We start from the raw sequence: 12,481 nt of genomic DNA, 5'->3' as shown, positions 1-12,481 counted from the left end.
GCTACATAATGTGGGTGTAAGTCTCCCCCACCTGTCCCTTTTAATTAGGGTCAGTAGCCTGGCCAGGTTAAAACTTCGTTTCACATAGTTCCTTGCAACCACCCTCTGTTCATCCTCTCTCCCCATTGGCTCATTCAAATATCCACTCCTCCAATCTCAGAGCTCCTTAGAAGTCAGCACCTGTACTAAAGCTGGCTGATTAGGCCTGGAGGGAGACTCCCTTTCTCTGAGGAATCCATCATAACCTACAGCATTACAAACTTAAATCTCAGTGAATCCTTTAGCATCTTTAGATAATTCCAGTGCAGTCATTCTTTTTTTTATTGTATCCTGCACTTTGTCTAAATCTAAATTCCACATCGCATCTATATTACCCTATTTTATTTTAACTTATCAAGTGCCCAAACAAGTTCAAGAACATATCTTATTTGCTTTACTGAACATTTCTTTCCAAAACCATACTTAGACAATCGTTCCAGCTGCATTTGGCTTTTACAAATTTGTTGTATTATTTCAAATTAAAAAAAAAATGTATTACAGTGCTGGTTGCATCAATTAAAAAATAATAATAATACAATAAAAAAAACAAACAATAAACTAAACAGTGCACCATCTAATAACCAGTGAACCAAACATCTTAGTGTTGCATGTGGTGCAGTACAATTGCATTTCATTTCCAGCTGTAAAAATACACAAATGTTGCTTTGTTAATCAGAACCATACAAATACATACTTTACAAGTGTACCACTGCATTGCACTGACATGTAGAACAGGTTACAGTATGGGCCCTCACATAAATGGAGGCATCAGAACATGAAAGAGAAGACAAGGGATCATGCATGCTAAAATGCTAAAGGAGGAGTTTGGCCGGGGGTCCCCTCTGACTCATGGAGAACCCTCCTCTAAGAGGTAAGTGAAGTAATGCTTAACAAAGGGTTGGAGAAAGTGGAATCACTAACCCCCCAAAGAATGGACCCCCGGCTCCCCGCTGAAGACACTTATGAGATGAAAAAAGGAGAACTGCCAATGCATATAGAAAAAAGAGAGAAAACATTTAACACGAGAAGGAAAGAAAACACTTAACGCGACAAAAGGGTTAGTAAGCTGTAACCTACCGACTATGTGAAGACCATCCACACAGTGGAAGGGAAAAAAAGAAATATCGTTTTAGGGGTAAAACCTTTGGTGGCCCAGGCGGAAAGGTCGTCCCCACTCCGGACATACCAGAGGTGGACTGGTGAGCAGAGGATATTTCGCATGGGGAAGAACGAATGTGGTGTAGATGTGGCTGCTCCGATTCTGAATGAATGAGGAGTGTAGAATTGTGGGGGAAGTCCTGTTCTGGAAACCAAAGTGGAGAGATGAGAAGAAAACCAATGCCTTGATACAACAGACCGGCTTGCATTGATGAACAAGGGGTCGGAAGGAGATTTGGGTTTACGTTTTGTGATATATTTCAGCATGGAAGCGAATACCCAGAATAGGAAAACTGGAAACAGAAGGAACTGTAAATTCTGAGCATCTCAAAAAATGCAGATAGGCATATGGCTTCCATTGTTAAATCATCAGTTGGAGAAAAGCAGCCTTGACAGAGGACTGAAATCAAATTGCCAAGAATGTCTATAGAGATAGGCAGGCGAGCAGGAGATGCAGCTGGAGAGCTCTTGGAAATTCCTCGCAGGAGGAGACGAACAGCAGGGATTGATAGTATAGTTGGAGAAGCGATGGACATTAAGCGAAATTGGTGTTGAATTCCTGACAAATAGGATTTGATTGTAGCTGTGGCCAGATTATTATTATTATTATTATTATTATTATTATTATTATTATTATTATTATTATTTATTTCTTAGATGCCCTTATCCAGGGTGACTTACAATTGTTACAAGATATTACATTATTTCACATTATACAGCAATCACATTATTTATTTTTTTTACAGAGAATTACCCTTTTATACAGTTGGGTTTTTACTGGAGCAATTTAGGTAAAGTACCTTGCTCAAGGGTACAACAGCAGTGTCTCCCACCTGGAATCCTTTGCATGAATTATGAAAGTCATGATCCAATCCTGGTTAAATGGAGTAGGATTAATCTTACTTTGGGAGCAGAAAGTTACATAAGAAGCCCAACCTGTACAGTATGAGGATCTAGTAGAAGGGGCAAGTGCTGAAGCCATGTAATCTTGCGCTGAATTAAGTAGCTTACTGATAGTTGGATTCAGTTGAAAATCAGCTGATTGAACTGTGGACTTGCTGCTGGAGATGGCAGAGCTGTAGGAACCAGACTGTGGAATTTGGAAATCACAAACAAGAAAGAGCATTATTATAAATGCCTGGTAGATTGCGAGCTTGATTAGAAAATTGTTGGATACTGAAATCCATACTAGTCGCCGCAGTAATTGCATGATAAGAGGGGAACTGGAATGGCCTTTATTTATAATGTGCACTGTAGCTATATTATCGCAGTCGAATAATAATAATTTCTTAGACCAGAGATTGGGTACATTTCAAGGAGAGCTGTGGATTTTAGATGTGGAGATAGATTTTCAATTTCCTGAGGCCATATACTGGAAAACCATTGATTGTTTGAGACCTCCGAATCCCTGATGAGGTGTCTGTAAACAAAGCCAGGTCGTGTGGTGCTGAAATGAAATCATCATAAAATACAGGCCATTCCAGTGCGGAATAAGAGCAGACCACACTTCTATGTCTTTCCTAGCTTCTGAGGAAATATTAATGTAGGAGTCCAAGTTTTTTGCTGTCGATGTGAGTGCAAGTAGTCGAGATATAAACATCCTCCCTTGGGGGGATAATGCGAATTGCAAAGCTGAAATGACCCAGCAAGGAAAGCAGTGCACGTTTTCTGACTGTTTTACTGATCTGAAAGTTCTGGATAAGAAAACTAATATGGTAGGATAGGGTGGCTTCAGACTTCTCTGTGTTCAGTATGATTCCAAGAAATTCCAGAGAATGCAGGGGGCAGTGTTTTTGTTTTTTTTTCCCTCAGAAAGTGTGACACGACTTCTGAAAATAAATTCTTAAGATTAGTGATTCTGTTGGCGGATCTGGTGGAGGGGAGATCAGAGAAGCAGAAATGGAATATGGTAAGCATTGCGAGGAATCCAGCATAGCGCTTCTGAAAGAGTGTTGAATATCTTCGAAGGTTAACTGAGTAGCGAAATAAAACTTTCCTTCCTACCAAACAGGTAGCGAAGAGAAGGACGGATTTGCATTACTTTAAATGCATCTGATATATCTGCTTTTGCTAACCATGAACCACGGCCTGATAATTTAAATTGCATGAATTGTCTGAGATGGCAATGTAATGAAGAGAAAATTGATCACGAGGAATGAGCGAGTTGATGCTGCTGGTGCTTGAACCCCATGGTGCAGATAAATTGATGATGAGCCGCTTTTTTCCTGACATTTTCAGAGTGACAATGCCAATAGGATTAATCCTGTAGACTTAAAACGGGGGAGGTGAAAAGGGGACAACTATAAATCATTTTGATTTATTTTATTTTATTTTTTTAAATACTTTTTTAAATTTAGTAAAACGGCTGTGGTTAGTTTCCTCCAATTTGGCATATCCAATTATTTTTTTAGGCTCAGCTCACCGCTACAACCCCCATGCTGACACGGGACCGCTTTTTTTCACACTCACTGCAGACTCGCTGTGCAGCCACCTCAGAGGAACAGCGTCGGAGGACAATGCAGCTCTGGGCAGCTTACAGGCAAGCCCACAGACTCCCAGCCAAACTACTGGTTCATGGTGAGCCAAGGACACCCGACCTTAGCTGGTTATTACCGCCGCTGTATGCCGCCGGATGAAGGCGAGACTCTGTTGCAAGAACGCATTGACCCGGAAGGGAAACAACGTGGCAGCCGCAGATTGGAGAAGCGGTTGCACTCGTTTACCAAGGGGTCGTGTGTGAAAGCAAAAAAGGGGGTGGAGAATCGCAATCTGTTCCTTTCGTTTGGTTTTTGTTTTTAAACCTAGAAGGACTGTGGAGAAGGACATAACAGTATTGTGCGTTGTTGGGGGGGTTGTTCTGTCTGTTAGTAATTGCCTTTGTTTGTGAATCACCAGACGGCTAAAACGATTCTGAAGCTGTCGCCTTGGGCCAGCACAAAGTCGGAACAGCACTTCATCACTGTCACAAAATAAATTGTATCACCCACCACAAGCACTACAGCATGAACCCAGGACTGGTGACCGTGTTTTGTGGGAGAGATACATGTATTTATTATTTGGGACTGTAACCCATTGATTTACTTCCAGTGCATTACACATTGTTGTGTATTGCCTGGAGTTATTGTTTGGTCACCAGACCGGGATTATAATCAATAAAACCTGTTTCCAGCTGGATTACAATTCTCTGCTTGTTCATTGCGCATTGCATCACTCCTGCACCTGTACACAATCAGCCACTTTGCCACAATGTGCCATTCGGGCTAGGAAACGTCTCCCGGATTTTTAAGACCGTATTCTGCAGACATCTCTGACAAGAAATCTGCAACACCAACGGCAACGTTGATGATACGCCACATGCCGGTATTTCCTGCAACAACAAATGGAGTATAATTAGTTTAATAAATAAGTGATAGGTTGATGTTTTTATTTAACTTTGTATGTTCTATATATATATATGCAGTTTACTTAATCATATGGCACCAGCAGCAGAAATCATTATTGTATGAAATGTACTATTTTATAATACATATTTTTTAGAAAACACATACTCGTCCTGTCTTTTTTTTATTTTCTAAAATCATCAGTGTTGTATTGGTAGTATGTAGTATCAAATAGACCATGGTTAGGGGCTCCCGAGTGGTGCATCCAGTAAAAGCACTCGCTAGAGTGCAGGATGCGCTCTATAGCCTGGACGTCGCCGGTTCGAGTCCAGGCTATTCCACAGCCGACCGTGGACGGGAGCTCCAGGGGGCTGCGCTCATTTGGCCGAGCGTCGTCCTGGGGGAGGGAGGGTTAGGTCGGCCAGGGTGTCCTCGGCTCACCGCGCACCAGCGACCCCTGTAGTCTGGCCGGGCGCCTGCGGGCTTGCCTGTAAGCTGCCCAGAGCTGCGTTGTCCTCCGACGCTGTAGCTCTGAGGCGGCTGCACAGTGAGTCTGCGAAGTGTAAAGAAGCGGGCGGCTGACGGCACACGCTTCGGAGGACAGCGTGTGTTCATCTTCGCCCCTCCCGAGTCAGCGCAGAGGTGGTAGCGGTGAGCTGAGCCTAAAAAATAATTGGGCATTTCAAATTGGAGAGAAAATAATATTCAGAAGGAGCTTCAATGTTGCACACCCTTATAAAAAAGCATTATACTGCAAGTATATTGGGTCAACATATTATGGTTTTAGTGTACTATTAGTATATTAGGCTGTACTATATATATATATATATATATATATATATATATATATATATATATATATATATATATATATATATATATATATATATATATATATATATATATAGCTAGGAAAAAAAAAGAAATTGTTTTGACATCACCAGATATCCTTGATTTAATTAAGAAACAGACATGGATTAACAATGCTAGCTACAGTTTTAAAGGGAGGTAGAGGGAACAGAAATAAATATAGAAAAGTACCAAGCCTATACCAAGAGTATTTAAAAGAAAGACATTTAACAAACATAAATAACAATGAAACTAAATGATAATAATAATTTGTTTTGTAATCCATCGTAATAGGAAGCATTTTATCCAAAGCAACTTCGATTTGAACCAATTTATACAGCTGGGCATTTTTTACATACTTTACATGATGTAGGCTACCTTGCTCAAGTGCGCAACAGCAGTGCACCCGGGATTGAATGTAGTTGTTTTTTAATAACATTTAATCACATTTACTAAAAACGGATTACTTCAGATCAATTGGTATGCAGTTAGTTTATACATGTTGTAGTATTAATACAAATAAAATAAAAACTTACCAATCTGTGTTATGTAGGCTATCGCCTTCATCAATGTCTGACTCGCTTTCGTCAGATGCATTGCGTTTGGTTTCATACGGCTCAAATTGATATGGCTGTATGCCACACACACCAACAACGAGTCTGCTGTCATCAACCCTGCCCTCCCCATTACACTCATCATTTTCATTAACTTCTGAAGAAGTATAGTCAGTGAAATCACAGCTTCTCCTCAACGTGTTTTCAATAATATTCGCCATCTTTTCCGCCACCAAGTTCAGTCCATGACGTCACAAGTCAGATTTCACCATCTATTACCTTGTTGGAAAGAAACCTACTGTAACCCAGAAAGGAGTCATACAAAATCCAATATTTATATTTTTATGTCAAATCAGAATAAGAAGAACATTTTTTAGTGTTTTTTTTTTATAGAACAAACAAATTCATTTGGGTTCCCCTTTAATAACTACTTCAGAAGGAAATTCCTGCATCAGGGCAGCTTCTAACAAAACTCAGAAAAGCAGATTAGTGGGCTTCATTTATTGAACACAGTCAAAAGATAGGATAGTTAACACATTTCATCACCTTTTAATAGTAGTAGTTTAATAGTAGAAAGTGGCTGAAAAATTCCTAGTATTTATTAATCACGGCACACTAATGATCCAAGCATAACCTATAATTAATATACAGAACAAATACCATGTCATGTTAAATGGTAATAAATTAAATATTAAAAAAAAAATCAATTGGCTTTATTTACAACAAGAGTTTCACTATTTAACTGGATAGCTACATATATACTGCTATATTTTGACACAATCATTATACCACTGTAGGAGTAAAACTGACCAATTAATACTACATATTAGGTTCTGCATATAAAAAGAGATATGTTAATGTCCAGTCAGAGAAAAGTTCCGCTGTACAGTAGGTGATGTGATGCCACTGCTGCACAAGCCTCCAGCTAGTGAAGGGTTAAAACGGCTGTGGTTGTTTTTTGTTTTCCAAGTCAGTGCATCTTTTCCCCTCCTGGTGTTGAGTAATTTATGGAAATTCGTTCATGACGTGCATGAGAGAGAGAGAGAGAGAGAGAGAGAGAGAGAGAGAGAGAGAGAGAGAGAGAGAGAGAGAGAGCTCAGAAAACACAACCAGCAGGAAGAGAGCTGAGAGAACAGCTGAACAGATTTTTTCTCTGTTTCAAGGAGAGCTGGACAAGAATACAAACAAGTCACAAGATTCATCAGACTACAGGCATCATGACTGATTCCAAGAAAAGTGAGATGGAAATTCGGGATAAAGCCATCCTGCATCAGCAGAGGCATCTGAAACAGGCAACACAGTTCACACACAAGGACTCTGCTGACCTGCTTCCTCTGGACGGGCTGAAGCGACTGGGGACATCCAAAGACCTGGTGAGAATCTCATTCCTAGCAAAGAAGGACAGGCAGATATTAATATGGATGCTGTAGGTATACCTGGGATTGTGTAGCAATACGTAGACTGAAAATATCTTACTTTGACAGCCTGTGTCAGGATTTCATTTTGTGTGAATAGATGTGTAGACCGACGGTCTCTTGCTCTGACTAATTAAGACTCGGACACAAAATCTTTCTTTTGGGGTTGTTGTCTGAATTTATTATGCTGTTGTAATACATTTAGTTGTAAGGGAAAAGCGGTACGTGGCCCCTGAAACAACATGGAAAACATACATTGTTTAACACACAAGGCCACATACAGGTTAAATACAGTTTCACAACAAACACTTTAACAATAGTGTTACACAGAATGTAACTAGTATACTAGTTACATTAATCTCTGCTGTAATACTGGCACTGTCATATATATATATATATATATATATATATATATATATATATATATATATATATATATATATATATTAAACAATAAAGATAATCTTCTTTGTTTACTTACTATTCATTTCTTTAACCATAGAAACATTTTGATATTGTATACTTAATACAATAAGACAGTAGTGCAAGTGCTTATCAATATTAAACAACAAAATGTAGCATTTACCTGCTATTTCAGTCTTCCATATAAATTGAACAATAGCATTAACTAAAGCTTCTTAAAGTTAATTCTCCTTTAAGACATATGATTTGCTCAGTTTAAGAAATATCTAACATATCTTGCTTTCTTTGACAATACATAACTATCCATTGCAACATATCAAAATATTCCTGCACTGCACTACACACACACACACACACACACACACACACACACACACACACACACACACACACACACGGTATTATTTCTACCTTTTTCGAAATAACTCACAAAATATTCACAGTAAGTTTCAAACACATAAATAAAACATAAAAATACTATAATTCTACCTATGTTTTAGTTACTTGCATTTTGATTTTGCTTACAAAGGAATTAATACCTATCTGTATGATTCCCGTCACACCACACAAGGTTCGCTAGCAACTTCATTGTTAACCATCTGCACTGATATCTTAGAAATCCAATTCAATTTCTTCCTAAAAACAACACTGACATACTTAAACTCCTGTTTATTGGAAAACTACATGTATTTACCTTGGATGGCTTAAAGGCACTGAATTCACAACACATCTCTTTCAGATGCGCGACACTCCTAGGAACCGTTTTATTTTATTATTATGCAAAAAACAAGAAGATTTACAATGTACAAAATAGAATAGAGCAAAATTATCAAACAGTAACATCAGTATAGTATAGATCATATACAGTGAGGGGTCAATAAACTCATATTTTACACAATGTTATAAGAAATATATAGTTATAAGAAGTATTATAAAGAGTTCTTGCACAATTAGATTTGCACATTTTAAGGAGCAAATGTATATAGATAATTCATTTAAGAAAGAAACAAAAACAGAGGGGGGGCAGGTTTAAAACTTTACATGTGTCTATAAAACATTTAGCTATGATTATTAATACATTTATCATTCAACCCAGGTTTTAGTTTTTTTAGAGATATACCACACACAATATCTCTAAGTAAGCTTGGAGAAGGTGATTGTTTTTAATTGTAACTATCTATGGAACAAATCCCCAAATTGTTGTGAATGAACACAAGAGAAAAATAAATGCTCTGTTGTTTCAATATCATTTGTACAAAAATGGCAATTAGAATCAAAATTATATAAAGAATTCACTAGATGGATATAGAGCACAAAGAATTTTGAATTTTATTTTTAGTTTTAGGAGGGACAGGAAAGGACAGGTATATTGATCTTATTTTTTAAAAGAGACTTTATCAAAAGTTTGCAAAAAAGAGTTTTTAATAGCGTGAGGAAGGAAAAGCTCTTTGGTAAAAGCTGAACGCATGTATTTGTTGTTGCATTCCTTATCTACAAAACAATATTCAAAAATAAGTGATGGTAACAGAGGAGCGAGAGAAGAATAATTCAGTTCCTTTTATCAATAAAATAAAAACACTAGGAATAGTAAACAGGACTGTTTCAGAGTACAAGGAAAATTATAGGAGGCTGTGTGGTCCAGTGGTTAAAGAAAAGGGCTTGTAACCAGGAGGTCCCCGGTTCAAATCCCACCTCAGCCACTGACTCATTGTGTGACCCTGAGCAAGTCACTTAACCTCCTTGTGCTCCGTCTTTCGGGTGAGACGTAGTTGTAAGTGACTCTGCAGCTGATGCATAGTTCACACACCCTAGTCTCTGTAAGTCGCCTTGGATAAAGGCGTCTGCTAAATAAACATATTTAGATTAAAAAAATCCTTGTAATCTGATACATTGATATTTCAGTCTATTAATCTGATGTTGACCACATATTCCTATCTAGCCAATCCTTGTAAAACAGTGTTTTTTTTCTTATAGATAATATATCTATTATTCCAGATAGGAGTGCTGTCTGGAGGAAAGTTATGATTATAAACAAGTTTCCAATATAACAGGACTTGTTGATGGAATGCAGATAGTTTAATTGGTCATTTTGAGATTTCAAAATCTCAAATGAGGAGATATTTCAATCCACCAACTGATTGAAATATTTTATGAGGGGTAAAATACCAGAAACATCGTTCATTAAATAAACAAGACTGTAACCATTAAGTTTCAATGTGCCATTCATACAATGAAAGTCAAATGCATTGAGACCACCATCTTCATAACATTTTACAATATCACCTTTTCTAATATAATGTGTCTTTTTTTCTCCAAATATAATTTAAAATTCATTTTGTTTATAGCTTTAATTAGTCTAGTAGGAATAGTTAAGGAGTAAGCAGGGTAAATCAATCTTGACAGATTTTCCATTTGTGTTAATAAAATGCAGCCAAATAATGATACATCTCTTTGCAACCAACTATTAAGAATAGTTTGGGTTTTTTCAAGATAATATTGATAGAGAAACCGAGCTATCAATATTATGATATAATAATCTCCATTATATCAATGAAACTATTGCCAAATCCAAAGCTTGAAATAAGAAGGGATGCTCGACCATCTCAGAAACCAAGAATAAAAGGAAACCATCATCCTCAAAATCATTATAGTCTAAAATATCTAGATTAAGTGAAAATATTATTATGAATGGATCTACCTTTTAGAAAACAAGATTGGGTATTGCTTATAATATGTGAAATACCAGATTTTAATCTATTTGCATACCGTAAGCAAACATTTTGTAGTCACTATTTAAGAGTGTAATGGGTCTCCAATTATCAATATATTTTATATCTTTTCCAGGTTTAGGTATTAATGTATTTAGACCTTGTTTCATTATAGATGTAAGAGTATTATTTGCAATGCATTCATTAAAAGTAGAAAATAATAGCTCTCGAATATCAGGCCAAAAAAAATTGTAAAATTTGGAATTTAATCCATCTGGACCTGGTGCTTTCCCTAGGGATAATTTTATAATTGCTATGTCAAGCTCTTCTATTTTCAACTCTGACTCACACATCATTTTAAAACCATTTCCTATTTTTGGGATATGATATTTCAGTTGTGTTGAAGAATGTATTTTGAGTGAATTGTACAATGTGTAAATTTCCTTAGAAATTACATCTGGATCAGTGGTTATTTTACCATTAACAAATAATTATTTGATTGTATTTTGACATCTTTTTTTCTAATCTACAGAAATAATTTGTTCTCCTTCTATCCATTTTGCTCTAGATCTTATGAATGCACCATTGGCCTTTTTTAAAATCAATTTGATCCAATTTAGCTTGTAATAGTAAAATATTATTTCTATCATGTTCTGATAAATCTGCACTATTACAACAATTATTAATTTCTTGGAGTAATTTAGTTTCATTTTCCCTTCTTGTTTTGCTTTAATTTTTAATGAAATCTATAGAAAACACACATATTTTTAATTTGAGACATTCTCATCTATTGATAAGAGGTAAAACTGATTATTTTTAATTTCAGTTATCATAGTTTTAATTTTGACAGAAATTGTCATTATTCAAAAGACTGGCGCGGGCTTCTCTGTCGGCTTTTGTCAGATCTTCAGAAAAACGAACACCTAATTCCTTGCAAACCAATGAATTTTTTGTTACCTTCCAGAATTCATCTCTAAAAAAGTGCATGGTAAACTGCACAATTATCTGGCGGTGTTTTCTGGTCGTATCATCTCTTCTGCCTAGACGATGTACAGTCGACAATATCATCAAGTTTGGAGGATAGATGCGTTGAGGTTTTACTCAGCAGGCAGATCAGCTCTGCTCTGGTTTTCTCAGTTTCCTTCTCCTTTAGTCCGTTAATCCAAAGACCCCATCTGCGCTTGTATCTTTCTTGTTCCAGACATCTTTGAGTTCGATGTTTTCTTTAAGAAGTAGCGAGACGTGTTTTTCCAGATTAGTTACCTTGCTCTTACAATCTTTGACTTGGGCAGCATTGAATTCAACTGACTTAGCAACAATGGAAATCATTGCACTGTTCTGTCTCATTTTAATGTTTTAAGTCCTCTAATTTAGACTCTTGTTTGTCGAATCGTTTAGTTAGGTTGTTTATTGCTTGTTGAGACGTCTGAAGAATCTGCTTTACTTCCGCTTTGTGTTTCTTGGCCGCTGGGCTTTTTGTCGGAATAACCATTGAAGTGTTACATTCCGCATCATCTTCAATAATCTCTTCACTGGAAATTGAAATTTCCGTAGCATAATCATGAACGTTTCTGTTTAAGGGAATCTTTGTTTTCCCTCTTGCCGTTGCAGCCGCCTTGTGTTTCAGTGGGCCCGAATACATCACTGCTTGTGTTATCGATTTGCTTTTGGATGTAGGCATGTCGCTTTAGTTAAATATCAATTGAATTAGTTTAACTTTAATATATTGAAAAAAAAATGAGAGAAAGAAGGGGGGAAAAAAACTAATCAAAACATTGGGACTAGTCTGAGAGAGCACGCTAACTAACGTGTGTTCACTTCGCCATCTTGCCCTGCCTCCCCTCCTAGGAACCTAATTATAGTTCAGTTTTTTTTCATAGACCTGATACATTTAAAGGGCTAGTGGATTTATTGCAATTAAGACTTTCCTCCATCTGGCTACGGATGTAAATATT

At 37.0% G+C, this 12,481-nt stretch overlaps 1 protein-coding gene across 2 annotated transcripts in view; it reads left to right on the top strand.

The window, feature by feature from the left end:
• The first annotated feature begins 7,070 nt into the window (after positions 1-7,070).
• Positions 7,071-12,481, top strand: part of nrip2 (nuclear receptor interacting protein 2) — a 41,267-nt gene continuing 35,856 nt past the window's right edge. For both annotated transcript variants that reach the window (XM_034921933.2, XM_059026918.1), the window contains exon 1: positions 7,071-7,353. In XM_034921933.2, coding sequence (XP_034777824.2) covers positions 7,198-7,353 — 156 coding nt within the window. In that variant the 5' untranslated portion in view covers positions 7,071-7,197. The remainder of the gene's footprint in view (positions 7,354-12,481) is intronic.

Source organism: Acipenser ruthenus, chromosome 7, assembly GCF_902713425.1.
Source record: "Acipenser ruthenus chromosome 7, fAciRut3.2 maternal haplotype, whole genome shotgun sequence".
In the NCBI taxonomy this organism is placed as follows: Eukaryota; Metazoa; Chordata; class Actinopteri; order Acipenseriformes; family Acipenseridae; genus Acipenser; species Acipenser ruthenus.
Note: the sequence above shows the minus strand (reverse complement) of the source record. Positions and strands in the feature narration are given on the sequence as shown.